This window comes from Lucilia sericata, unplaced genomic scaffold, assembly GCF_015586225.1.
Source record: "Lucilia sericata isolate MDLA Ls3-8-SP2 unplaced genomic scaffold, ASM1558622v1 Contig000820F_arrow, whole genome shotgun sequence".
NCBI classification, from domain to species: domain Eukaryota; kingdom Metazoa; phylum Arthropoda; class Insecta; order Diptera; family Calliphoridae; genus Lucilia; species Lucilia sericata.
The window spans coordinates 156,107-177,763 of record NW_023994812.1 but is presented as its reverse complement, the minus strand read 5'-3'; the positions used below and the strand labels follow the sequence as shown (position 1 = coordinate 177,763).

General features: G+C 31.4%; 2 protein-coding genes across 2 annotated transcripts in view; both read right to left on the bottom strand.

Annotated features, from left to right (window-relative positions):
• Nucleotides 1-1,492: 1,492 nt before the first annotated feature.
• LOC119608316 (serine/arginine repetitive matrix protein 1-like) overlaps nucleotides 1,493-21,657 on the bottom strand; it is a 39,978-nt gene continuing 19,813 nt past the window's right edge. The window contains exon 2 of the mRNA XM_037962688.1: nucleotides 1,493-2,662. Coding sequence (XP_037818616.1) covers nucleotides 1,512-2,662 — 1,151 coding nt within the window. The 3' untranslated portion in view covers nucleotides 1,493-1,511. The remainder of the gene's footprint in view (nucleotides 2,663-21,657) is intronic.
• On the bottom strand, nucleotides 2,713-4,081 carry LOC119608310. Its single transcript, XM_037962683.1, has 2 exons — nucleotides 3,499-4,081; nucleotides 2,713-3,428 (listed from the first exon to the last, which is right to left on the bottom strand). The coding sequence occupies exons 1-2, from the start codon at nucleotides 3,965-3,967 to the stop codon at nucleotides 2,737-2,739; spliced, it is 1,161 nt and encodes a 386-aa protein (XP_037818611.1). The 5' UTR covers nucleotides 3,968-4,081; the 3' UTR covers nucleotides 2,713-2,736.

Below are 21,657 nucleotides of genomic sequence, written 5' to 3'. Positions count from 1 at the left end.
GTTCTTCTGGTGCCGAACCACACGCCGACAGAAAGATACAAAAAAGATCGTCGGACTACTATTTTATTCGTTCAACGTAGACATAAGATCTCTCTGTAGGACACGCTTCACTTTTGAACAGGTTATACGAAATTGACTTGTTGCCAGAATGATATGAAAAGATCATAGCGAAAAATACTTTTATTGTAGAAATTGACCTTAATTACACCAAGATAAAGGCATAAAAATATCATAGGCCAACGAAACTATTCACTACCAGTATACAGAAAGGTAACTAATGTAATGCACAAGTAGCGGAAATTAAGGTAAAGATATTTACGAACTACTAGGGCCGATACTCTAGAAAGAACTAACAACCAACATTATTGAATATAATGAAACTTAACGTTACACCACTTGGCATTATACTAGTAGATAGGATGGTAACTAGTATTAGATTTGAAGCTCTAGTCAGCTAAGAAAACAACTTCATTAGAGTATCCGAAATTGACTTGATTCAATCATGTCCTCAATCATGTTGAAAAGTTCTTCTGGTGGCGAACCACATGTCGACGGAAAGATACAAAAAAGATCGTCCGACTACTATTTCATTCGATCAACGTAGACATACGATCTCTCTGTAGGTTACGCTTCACTTTTGAACAGGTTATACGAAATTGACTTGTTGCCAGAATGATATGAAAAGATCATAGCGAAAAATACTTTTATTGTAGAAATTGACCTTAAATACACCAAGATAAAGGTATAAAAATATCATAGGCCAATGAAACTACTCACTACCAGTATACAGAAAGGTAACTAATGTAATGCATAAGTAGCGAAAATTAAGGTAAGGATATTTACGAACTACTAGGCCCAATACTCTAGAAAGAACTAACAACCAACATTATCATTAATTAATGAAACTTAACGTTACACCACTTGACATTATACTAGTAGATAGGATGGTAACTAGTATGATTTTAAGCTCTAGTCAGCTAAAAAAAACAACTTTTATAGCATTAAATTGAAAAATAAATATCGTATTTACTTAAATTTCAATTTTAGCAATTATTTACTTTTACTTTATATCCTTCATTTGCTTGATTACTTACAGATGATAACTTAATTATAAGTAGTTATATGGAAATTTTCACTTATGATGTTAACTTTGGTTTCAATTTGTAAAGATCTTAATCATAGAAACCACAGCATTAGGCAAGAAAGTCAAATACAACAAAACCAATATATTACTAATAAAAACCAAGTAATTTCCAGAAATTTACATAAACATTTACATTAACATTTGTCATATTATAAAACAGGACGTTTGATAAATTTACTCAAAATAAAATTATAATTTTTTAGAAAAACATTGAAACAGTTTTTTAAGACTCAATATAATTTAGTTAGAAAAAAGTTTGAACCTAACCTAGAAATCTAAAACCTTCAGTGTCTTAATTTATTTGTGCATTTTTTTTTCTTCTGATAACACTTAACCTAAACTACTTTATCAAATTCAAAATTCTCACTTACCTTGAGCTCAACAATCGCTCAGCTTCATCGGCTGTCATAGCATCGGGTAGGCTGCTATCTTCTCGACTAATAACCTCAGTGGGCGCTGCAACTGGTTCCGTTGCCTGCATTAGTTTATCATCTATATAAACATAATCAACTAAATCCACATCACCCTCAATGGTACGCATTAAATCATCTTCATCTTCGCCAGCACTAGTATCGGCATATTCCAAATCCTGCATATCTAAAACATCAACATTATTGATAAGAGCAGCCGCCGGTGGCGGCCTTTCCGGTAATGCTGGTATGTCAGAAGAACCTAAATCTTCATTTGCATCGAGTGAGGCTATGGGTGCCACACCCTTGGCAATCGAAGACATGGAACGTGAATTGGAAGATGAATTTGCATTGCTGGCAGCCGAGGCCGGTGACATGGGTGGTGTGGATTTAATGCTTATTTCCGAGCTGCGTCGTCGTATGGGCGACACCACACCCACGGGAGGAGAACTGGCAGTTTTTGTGGGTGAACCTACTAGGGAATTTGAGCCCGAATTAGTTTTAGTGGGCGAAGTTATTTTGTCCTGCTGAGGCTTAGCCGCATAATACATATCTGTAGGATTATTGGGTAATAAATCTGGCTTAATAATGGCATAAACTGTGCTAGTCTCTTGGGCAAAACCATTGGCATGGAATTTCTTATGCATATCGGAAACTTTGGCGGCGGTATCATACAGCTCTGATTCGCCAAACACCTCACGGGCCTCACTGCCATCGGGATTAAGGCGATAGCCTACATCTACATAATTAAGACTAGGTTTTTCAGCCTCTTCATCGGCTTCGTCTGCGGCCTGTGGTTCGTTGGCCGATTTATGAATTTTGGTGGGACTCTGTTGCACCAGACGCGTTTGATGTTTGGGACTTTCAAAGTCATAGGCAGGCCTTAGTTTGGCCTTAATTTCGGGTGAAGGTTCATTAAAGCCACCCTCGTCATTGCTGTTCGTTGAGGAAATAATGCTGGGCGGTCGAGAGCCTAAACCGGCCGCTGGCATATTAACGGAAATGCTTGATACACGTTTGGAGGAACGTTGTGGTGAAGTGATATGATTTTGTACACTCGCATTATCGGTAAATTCCTGTGTCTGGCGTTCCGTTTTATTAGAGCGTCCTGGAAAATAAACAATAAAGATTTCGGATTAAGTTAATAAAGCAATTTTATTTAATTTTAGATTTTATTCAGATTTATTTTTCCTCATTTAACAATTTAACTAAATCATTTTGTAAACTCAATAACAAACAATTGCGCAATTTTATGTCAGAAGTTAAAGATTTCAAATGGTCCGCCAAATAAGAATTAACCATAAGAAAACTTTTATAACGTGACAATTCACGATCTAAATAATCATTACTGCCCGGTTCAGAATCTCCACATAATTCAGCCTTTATAGCCTCCAATAACTCATTGATATCCTCACGCATTTCTTCATAATCCGGAGGCGTTGTGACAGATCTTGTCTCCACGATATCATGTTTTGATGTTTGGGCGGTATTTGTTTCTTTTAGCGATGAGGGGTTTTTGGGTAAAAAATAATGCTTGTGTGTTGTTACAGATAATTGTGATTGATTTTGGGTTTTTCCCTCCACCGAAGTAACTTTACATAAATCCATAAAAGAGGTTAGAGTAGCATCAAAATTATTCAGAAATTCGGGGGTAAAATTTAGCTGTTGCATTAGATAATTGCAAATGATATCTTCATCTTGAGGATGTGGTGAATCAGCACCAGCAGTAGAACGATTGCAATTACAAGGATCAGCTGAGCATTGACAAGGTTTAGGAGGACAGCTACAAGGGGAACTAGGTCCAGCTCCACCACTAGTTAAATTAAACGACAAATTGGTGGAACCTACAGATATTTGACCCTGGGATTCAACTCCTTAAATAAATAAAGAATTTTTGAACATGAAATCCGTTAAAGAAAGGAATTAACTTATGATCCTTGCTACCTGTAGAATTTATAGTCTTGGTGGCATTTACCACTGTATAAGAAGACTGCTCGGGACTACAAACACTAGGTTTACTGGGTTTCAAAGTCATGGTCAAATTTGAGGTTTCCCTGGCTGGTAACTGCATGGTGGAATGAGCATTTGGTTGCATCTGCTGCAAAGCCATGCTTGTATTAGGACACACAGCCACAGCATGAAAATCTATTTTTTCCAATTTCCCTCCCTTAACTGGTTCCTTAACGAAAGGCCCATAAAGTTGACGCTGTACTAAGGCGGTACATAAATGACTGATATAAACATTTCTGAGACGTCTATCATTCAAATCTTCAACTTCATAGGTGCACAAATACTCCAACCATTTTTGAGCTAAATTTTGTTCTTCAGAATTGGGTGGAAACGCTTGAACGGGACAGAGATCCAACATAAAGGGGAAATCTTGAGTAAGAACATCGTCGTAATTGATTTCCATGTTAAGTTATTTATTTTTCAAGAATATCTTTTTAAGTTTTTTTTTACTAAAATATTCTTTATATGAAAATTTTGTAATTTTTCTCAAATTTTAATTTTTTTTATATGAAAAGTCTGTCAAGTCAGTTTACTAATAGAGAAAGTAACGAGAACAGAACTTTGAATTAGTACACTAGAAAAAAAGACTTTAGACTGTACTGTAGTCAAAACTATGGACAAGAACATAGACTAGACTTTAGTCCAAACTCTAGTCTATAGTTATAGACTAGAGTAGCTATTGTTCATAAAATAAACTGCAGTATAATCAAGACTATATAGTTCGGTCTAAAGAATAGACTATAGTTACGACTATCGACCAGATTTTAGACAAGACTATAGACTAGACTTTGGACTGAACTAGACAATAGCCTCAATCAATCCAGTCAGTTTATTAATAGAGAAAGTAACGAGAACAGAACTTTGAATTAGTACACTAGAAAAAAAGACTTTAGACTGTACTGTAGTCAAAACTATGGACAAGAACATAGACTAGACTTTAGTCCAAACTCTAGTCTATAGTTATAGACTAGAGTAGCTATAGTTCATAAAATAAACTGCAGTATAATCAAGACTATATAGTTCGATCTAAAGAATAGACTATAGTTACGACTATCGACCAGATTTTAGACAAGACTATAGACTAGACTTTGGACTGAACTAGACAATAGCCTAGACTATGGACTTGACTATAGACTACACTCAAGTCGAATCTATAGCCTAGACTATATTCCAGTCTGTAGAATATACTATATACTCCAGTCTATAGACTATATAAACACTAATCTATTTATATTCCTCCTAAAATCGTATGAGTCAAAAAGTCAGCCATTAGACAGACAACCACGTGTCTCTGTTGACCATATGAGAAAAATTTAGGTTGCCTCATGATTTATGAAAATCAATTTATAAACAAATTTTTGTTTCTAAAATATAATCGGAATATTTTATATATATTTATATCTATATAATAAAAATAGATATAAAAAAAAAACGAAATATTATAAAGAAAACAATAACAATTAACTAAAACATCATAATTATAACACACGTCTAAAATATTAACAAAAGAAATTTTTATAAAAAATCAAAACAACGCAAAATTTTTTCACATTAAAAATAGCAACTAATAAAAATTTCTCAACATCACACTAATAACATAAAACTAAGAAAAATAGTTCAACCAGAAAATTTATTTTATAAAAAGATGAAAACATTAGCAACAAAATTGCGGTTGTCGTTGTAAATTTTCTTGCGAATAGTTTTTTAAAAAAATCTCGAAAGTATTATGGAGAAATTTCCATTTCAAATAGTAACAGGTTCACAGAAATTTTAGAGAAATATTTGTTTGCTGCAAAAAAGGAGAAATGTGCTATAAATATATTTGTTAGAAATAAGAATATAATTTTGCTGATTCTAGGGGAATTATACATTACACTATATCCCCACAACTAAAGTAGTTTAATCTCATATGGATATTGATTTGAAATCCAAATTTATAGTTCATATTCGGATCTAGTTCAGTTCTAGTTGAGTTCTAGTTCAGTTCTTTCTAGTTCAGTTCTAGTTCAGTTCTAGTTCAGTTCTAGTTCAGTTCTAGTTCAGTTCTAGTTCAGTTCTAGTTCAGTTCTAGTTCAGTTCTAGTTCAGTTCTAGTTCAGTTCTAGTTCAGTTCTAGTTCAGTTCTAGTTCAGTTCTAGTTCAGTTCTAGTTCAGTTCTAGTTCAGTTCTAGTTCAGTTCTAGTTCAGTTCTAGTTCAGTTCTAGTTCAGTTCTAGTTCAGTTCTAGTTCAGTTCTAGTTCAGTTTCTAGTTCAGTTTCAGTTCAGTTCTAGTTCATTCTGTTCAGTTTAGTTCAGTTCTAGTTCAGTTCTAGTTCAGTTCTAGTTCAGTTCTAGTTCAGTTCTAGTTCAGTTCTAGTTCAGTTCGTTCTAGTTCAGTTCAGTTCAGTTCTAGTTCAGTTCTAGTTCAGTTCTAGTTCAGTTCTAGTTCAGTTCAGTTCTAGTTCAGTTCTAGTTCAGTTCTAGTTCAGTTTCTAGTTCAGTTCTAGTTCAGTTCTAGTTCAGTTCTAGTTCAGTTCTAGTTCAGTTCTAGTTCAGTTCTAGTTTAGTTCTAGTTCAGTTCTAGTTCAGTTCTAGTTCAGTTTTAGTTCAGTTTTAGTTCAGTTTTAGTTCAGTCTAGTTCAGTTCTAGTTCAGTTCTAGTTCAGTTCTAGTTCAGTTCTAGTTCAGTTCTAGTTCAGTTCTAGTTCAGTTCTAGTTCAGTTCTAGTTCAGTTCTAGCTCAGTTCTAGTTCAGTTCTAATTCAGTTCTAATTCAGTTTTAGTTCAGTTCTAGTTCAGTTCTAGTTCAGTTCTAGTTCAGTTCTAGTTCAGTTCTAGTTCAGATCTAGTTCAGTTCTAGTTCAGGTTCTAGTGTCAGTTCTAGTTCAGTATCTGTTCAGTTCTAGTTCAGTTTCTAGTTCAGTTCTAGTTTCAGTTCTAGTTCAGTTCTAGTTCAGTTCTAGTTCATTTTCTAGTTCATTCTAGTTCAGTTCTAGTTCAGTTCTAGTTCATTCTATTTCAGTTCTAGTTCAGTTCTAGTGCAGTTCTAGTTCAGTTCTGTTCAGTTCTAGTTCAGTTCTAGTTCAGTTCTAGTTCAGTCTAGTTCAGTTCTAGTTCAGTTCTAGTCAGTTCTAGTTCAGTTTCTAGTTTAAGTTCTAGTTCAGTTCTAGTTCAGTCTAGTTCAGTTCTAGTTCAGTTCTAGTTCATTCAGTTCTAGTTCAGTCTAGTTCAGTTCTGTTCAGTCTAGTTCATTCTAGTTCAGTTCTAGTTCGTTCTAGTTCAGTTCTAGTTCAGTTTCTAGTTCAGTTCTAGTTCCGTTCTAGTTCAGTTCTAGTTCAGTTCTAGTTCAGTTCTAGTTCAGTTCTAGTTCAGTTCTAGTCAGTTCTAGTTCAGTTCTAGTTCAGTTCTAGTTCAGTTCTAGTTCAGTTCTAGTTCAGTTCTAGTTCAGTTCTAGTTCAGTTCTAGCTCAGTTCTAGTTCAGTTCTAGTTCAGTTCTAGTTTAGTTCAGTTCTAGTTCAGTTCTAGTTCAGTTCTAGTTCAGTTCTAGTTCAGTTCTAGTGCAGTTCTAGTTCAGTTCTAGTTCAGATCTAGTTCAGTTCTAGTTCAGTTCTAGTTCAGTTCTAGTTCAGTTTCTAAAGATTAACATATTATGACACTGCCCCTTTTGACCCCTATGATGTAGGGTGTTTCTGAAAATTCTTCTATTTAAAATATATGCTTAGTTTATAGTTAAAAAGCCAAAAAGTCTCGCAAAATTAAAAAAATAAAAACAAATACACAGCAACAAACAATACGAAAAAATCATCTACAAAACAAAACCAAATGGCAGCCAAAGAAATCAAATGTTGTCGCGACGTGAGATTTCAAAATTTTTTAAAAAATATAGAAACAATTTTCGAAATTAATTTTAGAACATTTTAGCTAAAATTATATGTATGTCTGTACTTTAATACTTTATCTACCACAAAAACAAGAATACCAATTTTATTAGCTTTAAAATAAATTTTTCAAATATTTTTGTTTATTTAAAAATACAAATTTATATTAAAATTTTACACACATACACAAAATTTAACGTAATTTTGACAAATTTTTCGTGACGTCTTTAATAGATACTATAATTGTTAATTGTTAGATTTAATTTCTTAAATTAAATTTTATTTGTTAGTTAGAGATTGACGACATTTATTAAATGTAAATTTTCGATTTAATTAAAGTTAAATAGAAATTTTGTTAAATGTGTATTTTTTTTTATATACTGACCTCGACAGGGGTTGCAGAAATTTCGTATACTTAAACACATGGTTGTTTTAAGAATTTTATCTTAAATATTTATTTGCTTTTAATTTCTTTGGTATGTTTTACTTTTTTGTATTTATCAATTTAATTTAATTATTAGAGATTTTTATGAAAAACACATTTAAGTTTTATTATTTTATTGGTTTTATAGAATTTTATAGTCATTATAATTTCAACTGTAGAGAAGAATAAAATTTAATTTTTAGCAGTTTTTTTAACATAAAAACAAACAATTTTTAATCAAATCAATGTTTAATTTTGTGAAAGGATTTTAATTAAAATTTAATTAAATGTTACAAAATGACATAATGAATCCAATGGACAATGTTGAGGGCGAAAGGTTTAAGATTAGTTCCAAGGACTATAGTTTAATAAGATCTAATTCAGTTTTAGTTTAGTTCAGTTCTAGTTCAGTTCTAGTTCAGTTCTAGTTCAGTTCTAGTTCAGTTCTAGTTCAGTTCTAGTTCAGTTCTAGTTCAATTTTTAATCAAATCAATGTTTAATTTTGTGAAAGGATTTTAATTAAAATTTAATTAAATGTTACAAAATGACATAATGAATCCAATGGACAATGTTGAGGGCGAAAGGTTTAAGATTAGTTCCAAGGACTATAGTTTAATAAGATCTAATTCAGTTTTAGTTTAGTTCAGTTCTAGTTCAGTTCTAGTTCAGTTCTAGTTCAGTTCAGTTCTAGTTCAGTTCTAGTTCAGTTCTAGTTCAGTTCAGTTCTAGTTCGTTCAGTTCTAGTTCAGTTCTAGTTTAGTTCTAGTTCAGTTCTAGTTCAGTTCTAGTTCAGTTCGAGTTCAGTTCTAGTTCAGTTCTAGTTCAGTTCTAGTTCAGTTCTAGTTCAGTTCTAGTTCAGTTCTAGTTCAGTTCTAGTTCAGTTCTAGTTCAGTTCTAGTTCAGTTCTAGTTCAGTTCTAGTTCAGTTCTAGTTCAGTTCTAGTTCAGTTCTAGTTCTAGTTCAGTTCAGTTCTAGTTCAGTTCAGTTCTAGTTCAGTTCTAGTTCAGTTCTAGTTCAGTTCTAGTTCAGTTCTAGTTCAGTTCTAGTTCAGTTCTAGTTCAGTTCTAGTTCAGTTCTAGTTCAGTTCTAGTTCTAGTTCAGTTCTAGTTCAGTTCTAGTTCAGTTCTAGTTCAGTTCTAGTTCAGTTCTAGTTCAGTTCTAGTTCAGTTCTAGTTCAGTTCTAGTTCAGTTCTAGTTCAGTTCTAGTTCAGTTCTAGTTCAGTTCTAGTTCAGTTCTAGTTCAGTTCTAGTTCAGTTCTAGTTCAGTTCTAGTTCAGTTCTAGTTCAGTTCTAGTTCAGTTCTAGTTCAGTTCTAGTTCAGTTCTAGTTCAGTTCTAGTTCAGTTCTAGTTCAGTTCTAGTTCAGTTCTAGTTCAGTTCTAGTTCAGTTCTAGTTCAGTTCTAGTTCAGTTCTAGTTCAGTTCTAGTTCAGTTCTAGTTCAGTTCTAGTTCAGTTCTAGTTCAGTTCTAGTTCAGTTCTAGTTCAGTTCTAGTCAGTTCTAGTTCAGTTCTAGTTCAGTTCTAGTTCAGTTCTAGTTCAGTTCTAGTTCAGTTCTAGTTCAGTTCTAGTTCAGTTCTAGTTCAGTTCTAGTTCAGTTCTAGTTCAGTTCTAGTTCAGTTCTAGTTCAGTTCTAGTTCAGTTCTAGTTCAGTTCAGTTCTAGTTCAGTTCTAGTTCAGTTCTAGTTTCAGTTCTAGTTCAGTTCTAGTTCAGTTCTAGTTCAGTTCTAGTTCAGTTCTAGTTCAGTTCTAGTTTCAGTTCTAGTTCAGTTCTAGTTCAGTTCTAGTTCAGTTCTAGTTCAGTTCTAGTTCAGTTCTAGTTCAGTTCTAGTTCAGTTCTAGTTCAGTTCTATAGTTCAGTTCTAGTTCAGTTCTAGTTCAGTTCTAGTTCAGTTCTAGTTCAGTTCTAGTTCAGTTCTAGTTCAGTTCTAGTTCAGTTCTAGTTCAGTTCTAGTTCAGTTCTAGTTCAGTTCTAGTTCAGTTCTAGTTCAGTTCTAGTTCAGTTCTAGTTCTAGTTCAGTTCTAGTTCAGTTCTAGTTCAGTTCTAGTTCAGTTCTAGTTCAGTTCTAGTTCAGTTCTAGTTCAGTTCTAGTTCAGTTCTAGTTCAGTTCTAGTTCAGTTCTAGTTCAGTTCTAGTTCAGTTCTAGTTCAGTTCTAGTTCAGTTCTAGTTCAGTTCTAGTTCAGTTCTAGTTCAGTTCTAGTTCAGTTCTAGTTCAGTTCTAGTTCAGTTCTAGTTCAGTTCTAGTTTCAGTTCTAGTTCAGTTCTAGTTCAGTTCTAGTTCAGTTCTAGTTTAGTTCTAGTTCAGTTCTAGTTCAGTTCTAGTTCAGTTCTAGTTCAGTTTCTAGTTCTAGTTCAGTTCTAGTTCAGTTCTAGTTCTAGTTCAGTTCTAGTTCAGTTCTAGTTCAGTTCTAGTTCAGTTCTAGTTCAGTTCAGTTCTAGTTCAGTTCAGTCTAGTTCAGTTCAGTTCAGTTCTAGTTCAGTTCGTTCAGTTCTAGTTCAGTTTCTAGTTCAGTTCAGTTCTAGTTTCAGTTCTAGTTCAGTTCAGTTCTAGTTCAGTTCTAGTCAGTTCTAGTTCAGTTCTAGTTCAGTTCAGTTCTAGTTCAGTTCTAGTTCAGTTTCTAGTCGTTCAGTTCTAGTTCAGTTCTAGTTCAGTTTCTAGTTCAGTTCTAGTTCAGGTCTAGTTCAGTTCTAGTTCAGTTTCAGTGCTAGTTCACTTTTAATTCAACAACAAGAAAACACTCATATTTTATGTAATTTATTCCAATTGAAGATATATTTCAAGATCTTATCTACGGAACCTCTCTCACTTCTATATTCAACTTCCTCCTCTTATGCCAAAAATAAATGAATTCAATAGCAAAACCCAAACAACTGGCACAAATGCCAGCAATCCACAAATAAAAGGCTCCTTGTAAGATTTCCATATTCAAAACAACTTTCTTTTTATGCTGTAATGTTGCTGGCATACTGGCACCCACTTCATCATTTTCCAACCAATCAAAATCTTCTTCCAAATCTTGAACAAATTCCGAAGAACGATGGTAATAGTTTTTCTGTCGCGCATCAACCTCAAGCCAATGATTTATGAAACCATACTCATAGAATGAACTTACAATAGTCTGAAATTTATAGATGAAAGGAGAACCTTTGGTCAGCACGTAAGAGGAAGTAAGAGAACGTAAATACTCTTTGACGATGTGGAAAGAAGGACGTTTAGTTTCATCGTTGTAGGAATGAGCAACAACTTCTTTGGCTAATTCCCCGTGTAGTATAATGGCCACATTTTTATGTTTTTTAACGAGGGCTAGGGAAAAATCATCAGCACTTATATTGCGTGGAACACGTACACCATTTTTATTGATTATATCAAAGTATTTGGGTTCCAATGAGACCTTTATGGCTTGGAAGACTACATCAAAAGCATAAATGGGTACTTTAAGTTGACACAAATCTTTTAGGTTATCCAATTCCGGTTCATAGATGGGTTGCACAAAACTGCTCTCCAGTTTGGCAAAATAAACACTAGTCAAAACATAACTGAATAGAATCCAGGTAATAAGAAATTGCCGGAGAGAGCTAATGCGTGAAAACCCCTCCACCGGTTCTCCCAGTTGAGTTTTTATAAACATTTCCACAATTTCATACCAGCGCCAATGTTTGGGTGAATTCTCAAGATTATGATTGGGCAAACGTTCCACTAGTTTTTGAAGAATTATGAAAATCACAAGAATTAAAAGAAAATTTATTAACAACAAACGCCAAAGGGAATAAGTGAAGGCATTGGCAAATATCAAATACTCGGGACGCATTTCAGCAGCCGGTACCACTAGATATAGCAGGCGCTTTTTATAGGGATATAACTCTTCTATATGAGGCTTAACATGATCTAGGGTGTAACGAAAATTAAAGCCTATATGGGTAAGGCCCGAATGTATATCCTTTAGAGAACCAGTGAAAGTGCCATTTAACAAGGCGCCATAGGTTTCTCGATCAGTGGGTTCTATATAACGGGCCGAGGCATTTAAACGTTCCACCAAGGTGCGGGCTACCCAGCCGTCGACTCTTTTATAGCCACGTTTGATATGACCCTCCAGAGGTAAGGCTCGCACGCTGTCCTTAAACATGCTAATGCGTAATTCAAAATGATGGAAGTTCCTCAATTTATCATAAAAATAGGGGGCTTCATAGATAATCTTCAACCGAAATCCTTGTGAAGTAAAAGGCTCAAAAGTATAAATTTCTTGTAAATTCATCACTGCGGCCACTGCATTAAGAATATTTTTAAACCAAACTTTCTCGAAAAATCTTCTCAATGTGTTCACATCATCCAAAAGCCATATGAATAAATAACAATGAGCCGGTTTCCATTTCTGTTTGGGATTCAATAAAGCCAACACTTTTCGCATAGTTCTATAGGAATCTATAAAATATATACTTAAACTGCTGGCAGATCTTAACGGTTCCACTTGATACTTATCCATGTCCCGTATAACTACCGGTTTCTCAGACATACAATGATAAAATAAATCCCAATTATTTTCATAATTTAAATCAAATACCGAAGAAGTTAACACCTCCGATTCCAAGTTAAGTCTATATATAATATTAACAACAGCATTTTTATTTGTTACAATTTCACAGATTTTCTTATGAAAATGTTGATCTCTTTTGTTAAACCGAAAACCACTTGAGTTTGTAAAACTCCAAAATCCCATCAAAACAATTAGTTTTAATAAATGTTTCATGTTGTTCTTACGCTGGCCAACTAATTTGTTGATTTCATTATTGTAACAATTTAGTTGTACTTGTAGCAAAGATTATCTTGCAACACAAACTTGTTGCATGTTTTTAAACAATTTAACACTATTTTAATTAGCTACCGGTGTTTGTTGGAAATGGTGCTTGGTAGTGGGGATGGTTACAAATATACAAATGCTTTCAGCTGTTGTTGTTTTTGTTGTTCTTTTATTAATTAACAATGTTTGCATAATAAAAATAAATAAAAATGATTTAAAGTTTATTAATTACAACACAACAAAGAAACTTTTTTTTCGAAATAGAAAAAAGGAAATGTTCTTGTAGTTTCTAGTTTAAATTAGGAAGTAAAGAGGAGTAAGCAACTGGTAAAGAGAGAGAGGTAGATAAAGTGTTACATTACTCATGAGTTATTTGGTATAGGGTTTGCTGTGTCTTGTCTAGTCTATAGTTTAGTTTATAGTATAGCCTATACATAGTCTGGTCTAGTCTAGTCTATAGCCTAGTCTACAGTCTAGTCTATAGTCTAGTCATTAGTCTAGTCTATAGGCTAGTCTATGATCTAGTCTATAGGCTAGTCTATAGGCTAGTCTATAGTCTAGTCTTTAGTCTAGTCTATAGTCTAGTCTAAAGTCTAGTCTATAGTCTAGTCTATAGTCTAGTCTATAGTCTAGTCTATAGTCTAGTCTATAGTCTAGTCTATAGTCTAGTCTATAGTCTAGTCTATAGTCTAGTCTATAGTCTAGTCTATAGTCTAGTCTATAGTCTAGTCTATAGTCTAGTCTATAGTCTAGTCTATAGTCTACTCTATAGTCTAGTCTATAGTCTAGTCTATATTCTAGTCTATAGTCTAGTCTATACTCTAGTCTATAGTCTAGTCTATAGTCTAGTCTATAGTCTAGTCTAGTCTAGTCTGTAGTCTAGTCTATAGTCTAGTCTATAGTCTAGTCTATAGTCTAGTCTATAGTCTAGTCTATAGTCTAGTCTATAGTCTAGTTTATAGTCTAGTCTATAGTCTAGTCTATAGTCTAGTCTATAGTCTAGTCTATAGTCTAGTCTATAGTCTAGTCTATAGTCTAGTCTATAGTCTAGTCTATAGTCTAGTCTATAGTCTAGTCTATAGTCTAGTCTATAGTCTAGTCTATAGTCTAGTCTATAGTCTAGTCTATAGTCTAGTCTATAGTCTAGTTTATAGTCTAGTCTATAGTCTAGTCTATAGTCTAGTCTGTACATCTATAGGCTAGTCTATAGTCTAGTCTTTAGTCTAGTCTATAGTCTAGTCTAAAGTCTAGTCTATAGTCTAGTCTATAGTCTAGTCTATAGTCTAGTCTATAGTCTAGTCTATAGTCTAGTCTATAGTCTAGTCTATAGTCTAGTCTATAGTCTAGTCTATAGTCTAGTCTGTAGTCTAGTCTAGTAGTCTAGTCTAGTCTATAGTCTAGTCTATAGTCTAGTCTATAGTCTAGTCTATAGTCTAGTCTATAGTCTAGTCTATAGTCTAGTCTATAGTCTAGTCTATAGTCTAGTTTATAGTCTAGTCTATAGTCTAGTCTATAGTCTAGTCTATACATCTATAGGCTAGTCTATAGTCTAGTCTTTAGTCTAGTCTATAGTCTAGTCTAAAGTCTAGTCTATAGTCTAGTCTATAGTCTAGTCTATAGTCTAGTCTATAGTCTAATCTATAGTCTAGTCTATAGTCTAGTCTATAGTCTAGTCTATAGTCTAGTCTATAGTCTAGTCTATAGTCTAGTCTATAGTCTAGTCTATAGTCTAGTATATAGTCTAGTCTATAGTCTAGTCTATAGTCTAGTCTATAGTCTAGTCTATAGTCTAGTCTATAGTCTAGTCTATAGTCTAGTCTATAGTCTAGTCTAGTCTAGTCTATAGTCTAGTCTATAGTCTAGTCTATAGTCTAGTCTATAGTCTAGTCTATAGTCTAGTCTATAGTCTAGTCTAGTCTAGTCTATAGTCTAGTCTATAGTCTAGTCTGTAGTCTAGTCTGTAGTCTAGTCTATAGTCTAGTCTATAGTCTAGTCTATAGTCTAGTCTATAGTCTAGTCTATAGTCTAGTCTATAGTCTAGTCTATAGTCTAGTCTATAGTCTAGTCTATAGTCTAGTCCATAGTCTAGTCTATAGTCTAGTCTATAGTCTAGTCTATAGTCTAGTCTATAGTCTAGTCTATAGTCTAGTCTATAGTCTAGTCTATAGTCTAGTCTATAGTCTAGTCTATAGTCTAGTCTATAGTCTAGTCAATAGTCTAGTCTATAGTCTAGTCTATAGTCTAGTCTATAGTCTAGTCTATAGTCTAGTCTATAGTCTAGGCTATAGTCTAGTCTATAGTCTAGTCTATAGTCTAGTCTATAGTATAGTCTATAGTCTATTCTAGAGACTAGTCCACCCATTTTGTCCTCCAATGTTCATATGGATGTCAAGGTTGGTCATACAAAATTTGAGAACTACAGCTATCGCTGTTTCTGAAATGTGCGACTTTTAAGACTTGTATGTGGGACCGACCGATAAAGACCTACATATATCCAAATATCCATATTTTTATCCCTCGGAAAGTTTTTTAATTTGTTTATAATTGAAACCCCTAATCGTAATAAACTTTAGTCAAGTAGAGGTTGAAATTGGAAAACAATGTGTCTGTAGCTACAATTAAATTATCTATGTTACTGGCTAATTTACGTTTAAATTACAACTTCGTGTTGGAAGCAAAGTGTCTCTTTAGACACAAAAATATTAAATAATTTCTTTTCAAAACCAGACATTAAGAAAGGCCGTTGGAAAATGTGTAGCTAGACTTAGAGATGAATCACTTATAAAGTAATTACTAAAGAAGATAATTATATATTTTAATACTGATTTAAAAAAATGTGTAAATTGTCATCAATGTGTAAGTAATGAATAAAGCTATAATTACAAAAATAGAAAATTTTAAATTTAGAACACATTCTTCAAATTCCTTTACATCTATATGTACATATGTATGTATATGCAATGTAATCTATTAGAATGTCTAAAATTTATTTTCATTTTCTGGATGTAATAAAATTGCAACATTTGTAATGCTATTTTTAAGAATAACAACAAAATTTGGTCAAAAATATACATAAATTTTCAATGAAAAGAATAATACACACAATCATTGTCTTCTAAGTCATTTACGATACTAAACAAAAATACATATAAAAACAACAAAAAAGATCATTCCCAGACACCATCAAATGTGATGTAATTTAAAACATGACAATGCAAATGTACGAAAAAAAACAAGAACTAAATGTAAAGGGTGTCATATTGGGCTATAAAGAATCATTTGAACTCTACATTTATTTAATTCATAATGGAGGTGCCACGCCCCTTATTATTTATCCGCCAATATATTACCCAAAGATTCACAGGGATGTCAAAGTTGTTCATGCAAAATTGAAGGTTTAGAGCTCAAATAGTTTCCCAGATATTCGTACTTGAATCAAGTATTTTGTACTTGATTTAAGAACAACCGTGCTTACCGCAGTTCTGACACTGTACCTGATTGATTTGTGAACGGACCGAAAAACATGTTTGGTACAAATTTTATCAAAATATCTTGAAAACTCAGGACTGTCTGATGGACATGTCTTATTCGACTTAGAAAGTGATTCTAAATCGACCGGTATACATTAAGTACCACCAGTTATGGGCAAATATCAGCACAAATTCCTAATAATGTCCCCACTTTGGTGGTGTAGGGTATAATAAGAGAAAGAATGATAAATGTTAAAAATAAGAAACGAAATAAACTTGAGATATCAACATATTAAGTGAATATACACTCGAAAATTGTAACTAAAGAGGGAAGTTTGAAAAGTTAATTAAAAAAGAAATAATATAAATCTAATACAGAACTTTAAATATACTGCTTCTAGCACCTATTGTTTTCCTTTGATTCAGTATATCGGTTGAAAATTTTTCGAAGATACTGAAACTGAAAGAAAGTCAGATGTTTGATTCATATGAAGTTAGTATTATGATCCCCTAGTTTCATGTGATAAAATAAATAAACAAAAATATTACAATAACTTTTTAGTCCTACCTCGTTTTTACAACTAGAAATTTTTGTATTTAAATGTATAAATATATGCATATATAGAAATCTTTTAAAAATACTTTAGGGCAGAACAGAAAAATACAAATATTTTTAAGACAAACCGAATATTTGTTGCAAACACACATCATACATATAGTTTACATGTGTTTAGTTGTTGCAATTGCTGCTATTTGATGTGAGAAGCATGTGAAATTAAATTATTCACTGTATAACAGCAACAGTAGCAGCAGCACGAACAACATCACATATTTTAATTTAAAAAAAAAAAATTATTCTCAAATAACAACAACAGCAAAAAATAGATATTTAACCAAGTACAAATATGCAAAAATTTTGGTTAGAACGAGAGAGAGAGAGATAGAGAAAGAAATTAAAGCAACTTAAAACTGTATTAGAATTAAACATGATGCAAATCAATTTATAAGCACAGTGGGCCATGAATGGTGCTTAAATTGCTTTCAAGTATTAGAGCTTTTCGGTTAATTCAGGTCATTTTGTCTATTAAGTTCTGGCAGTGTTAAAGAAAAGATGTTTCTAAAAAGTTTTCTAAAGAAAACTGTTAGAAACGAAAGATTTCTTCTGAAAGCTTTTCGAAAAGCAAGATTTCTAAAAAAAATCGGTTCTAAATGGATACTTTCTAAAGAAAACTGTTCCAGAAGTAAGTTTTATAAGAAAACTGTTCTAAAAGAAAATTTGTTTAAAGAAAACTGTTATAAAAGAAAGTTTTTTAAAGAAAACTGTTCTAAAAGGAAAGTGTTATAAAAAGGTTTTAAAGAAAGTTTTCTGAAGAATATAAGAAAGTTTTCTAAAGAAAACATTTCTAAAAGAGAACTTTTCTAAAGGAAATTGTTTTTTAAAAAAGATTCTCTAAAGAAAATTGATTTTAAAGAAAATTTTTTTTATAAAAAAGCTTTCTAAAGGAAAAAACTGTTTTAAAAAAAGTTTTTAAAAAAAAGCCTTTTATATTTCTATAAAAAACCATTTCTGTTTACATACATGTTCTTTAAGAAAGTTTCTCATAGAACTTTATTAAAGAATGGCTCCTACAAAAAACTTTTCAAAAGAAAGCTTTCTATAGAAAACGTTTTCATAAGAAAACTGTTTAAAAGTAAAAATCTGTTGTAAAATAAAGCTTTTAACAAAAAAAATTATTTTAAAAGAAAGCTTTTATTAACATTTCTAAAAGAAAGCTTTTCACAGAAAACTGTTCTAAAAGAGAGCTTTTGAAAACTTGTCTAAAAGGATGCTATCGGCAAAAAAAAATAATGTCTAAAAGAAAGCTTTCAACAGAAAACTATTCGAAAAGGAAACTTTCTCTAGAGAACTGCCTTTAAAGAAAGTTTTCAAAAATAAGTTCTAAAAGAAAGATAATTTTGTAAAAATCAGTTCTAAAAGAAAGCTTTATATAGAAAACTATGCTGAAAAAAGTTCGCTATAGAAAGCTGTCCCTAAAGAGAGTTCTCCATAGAAAGCTTTTTTTATACAGAACTGTTTTAACGGGAATTTTCGACGTTTAACTTGTCTAAAGGAAAGCTTTTTTAAAGCTGTTCCACAAAAAAGCTTTCTACAAAAAAGTGTTATACAATAAAGCTTTTTTTAAAGCAGACTGTTCTAAAAAAAGCTTTCTTTATTAATTATTTCAACAGTAGGAAACTGTTGCAGAAGAAAGCTTTCTATGTACTACTGTCATATGAAGATTACTTTTAAGAAAGTTTTCTGTAAAAACTGATCTAATGGAAGCATTTTTGAAAAAAAAAAAAGTATCTAAATGATAGTGTTCCATAGACAACTGGACCAATGAAAGTTTTCTATAAAATTGCTAATTTGGTTAGTTTAACTATGATGTATCATTGACGTTATCACTTTGTCATTAAATATCAGTCGCAACATCATCTTTTACAACATCAAAAAATATACAATTTAGTTAAAAATACCTTCTACTAGAAATGACGAAATCAAACTAGACAAAAAAACTTGGCACTAAAATTCAAATATTTAGAGAGGAAATGTTTTAGATTTTTTTGCTTTTATTTTCTTTTTAATTGATTTGAAATAAAAAGCTAAAAAAATATCTAAAGAAACGGAAATAGACAAATAGCAATTGTTTTGCAAAAAAAAAAAACTGAAAACAATTTTTGTTCAAAGTAAAAATATCAGAAACAATGGTCAATGACTACTGACTGACTAACTGAATAAATGCAATTTTTGTAAATAAAAAAAAAATGTATTGACTTAAATGTAGGGGAACCAAAATCAATGGGTCAATGTGATTGCTAACTCATACACAGACAGAGATGCTTAAAAACACACATTTTGGCTTTAGTTAGAGTGTTAGAGATAAAAAAAGAATTCAATTGAAAAACCATTTAAATTACTAAATAATAAAATTCACTTGATCGCCTTCAAAATCAATACAATTTGTTAAATTCACATGCTGTTGATGTTGGTGATGATGTTTTGTTCAACTTGCGTCAAATGTCATTAGTGGACACGCTACAGCATTGATTATATATACTGATGGTTTTATTGTTGGGTTTGATAAATCAATTTCTTGTACTTTTTTTATTAAAAATATTAAAGTTATTGTGTTCATTAAGTCCTGGAAGGGTTACTGTACGAAAAGAAAGCTTTATAAACAAAACTATTCGAAAAGAAACTTTAAAAAACTGATTTAATAGAAAGGTTTCTTCAGAAAACTGTTTTAAATGAAAACTTTATATAAAAAGCTAAAGAAAACGAATAAAAATGAATGATTTATTAAGAAAGTTTTCTGAAAAAACTGTTCGAAAAAGAAGTTTTCCAAAGAGAATTGATCTAAATAAATGTGTGCCAAAAACTGTTCTAAAAGAAAGTTTAATAAGAAAACTGTTCTAAAGAAAGTTCTTTAAATAACACCGTTCTAAAATAAAGCTTTTTAAAGAAAACTGTCAGAGAAAGTTTTTTAAATAAACAGTTTTATGAGAAATTACTCCAAGGAGAACAGTTCTAAAGGAGTGTATTCTATAGAAAACTGTTATAAAAGTATGCTTTTTGAAAAAAGCTTTTCTAAAAGAAAGTTTTCTAGAGAAAACTATTTTAAAAGGAAGTTTATTAAAAAAACTGTTATAAAAGAAAGTTTTCCAAAGAAAACTGTTTCTAATAAATTGTTCTTAAGAATGAAAGTTTCCTAAAGAAAACTGTTCTAAAAGAATATTTTCTAAAGAAAAGTGCTTTATGAGAAAGCTTTCTAAAGAAAACATTTCTAAAAGAAAGTTTTGAACAGAAAACTGTTCTAAACGAAAGTTTTATACAGAAAACTGTTCTAAACGAATGTTTTGTACAGAAAACTGTTCTAAAAAAGTTTTGTAAAGCAAATTGTTCTAAATAAGTATTGTAAAGAAAAGTGTTCTAAAAATAAATGAAAACTGTTCTAAAAGAAAGTTTTCTAAAGAAAACTGTTCTAAACAAAAGTTCTCTAAAGAAAATTATTTTAAAAGTTTTCCATAGAGAACTGTATAAAAGTAAGTTTTGTAAGAAAACTGTTCTAAGAGAAAGCTTTCTGAAAAACTGTTCTAAAATAAAGTTTAATAAAGGAAAATGTTCTAAATAAAACTGTTATAAAAGGTTTTTTCTAAATAAAACTGTCAGCAGCGAAAGATTTTCAAAGAAAACTGTCATAAAAATAAGTTTTCTAAAGAAAACTGTTATAAAAGAAAGTTTTCTAAGGAAACTGTTCTAAAAGAAAGTTTTCTAAAGAAAATTGTTGTAAGAAAAAAGTTTTCTAAAGAAAACTGTTATATAGGAAAAATTTTCTAAGGGAAACTGTTCTAAAAGAAAGTATTCTAAAAAAAACTGTTCTAACAGAAAGTTTTCTAAAAAAACTGTTCTAAAAGAAAGTTTTCTAAAAAAATTATCTAAAAAAAAGTTTTTTTAGAGAAAACTGTTAGAAAAGAATGTGTTCTAGAGAAAAGTGTTAGAAAAGAATGTGTTCTAGAGAAAACTGTTAGAAAACAATGTGTTCTAGAGAAAACAGTTCTAAAAAAAAGTTTTTCAAAGAAACCTGTTTTAAAAGAATAAAACTGTTCTAAAAGTTTTGTTACAAAAAGAAAACTTTTCTAAAAGAAAGTTTTCTAGAAAAAGTTCTCTAAAGAAATCTGTCCTTCAAGGAAGTTTTCTAAAAGAAAGGAAGTTTTTCTAAAAAACTGTTCTAAAAGAAAGTTTTCTAAAGAGAGCTGTACTAAAAGAATCTCGTATAAAAAACTGTTCTAAGAGAAATTTTCTGAAGAAAACTATTCTAAAAAAAAATTTTGTAAAAGAAAGTTATCTTAAGCAAACTGTTTTAAAAGAAACTTATCTATTAAAAATACTTCCTAAATTATCATTGATCATCATTTCTGAAATATCATGTCCAACCCTGCTTCTACTTGATTAAGTTTAATACTAGTTTATTTAGTACTTGTTCCCATAACTATAACAGTGTATATTTGTGCCAAAATATTTATGTTTCCATAAAGTGACTCAATATAACTTATGATAAAGAACAATATTTGTTGATTGTTCTCGGATCCCTAACCCACTAACATCAATTTGAAACAACAACAATGTGTTTTCTTTCAGCGGAAAATTTAAAAAAAAAATTTCCCATTAATACTTGCAGTCGTACGCTGACACACACCCTCACACCATGCTCAAAAGATATATAGACACTTTATGGATTTGTGCATTAAAAAAAAAAAAAATAGATCAATTTGTCAGTCAACAAAATCCAAATTGTTTGTTTTGCACCCTCCATTTTGCAGCAGCAACGCCACATAATTATATTTCATACATTTCAATATAGAAAGCATTAAATTATGTGTTCTGTTAATATTTTTGTTTCTTTTTCTAAAAAAAAATTTTTTGAAAAAATATTTACTTTGTATTTTAGAAAATATCGAAATTATTTTTGCATTACAATTAACGCATTGACATGATTTTCTGTTTTGTTG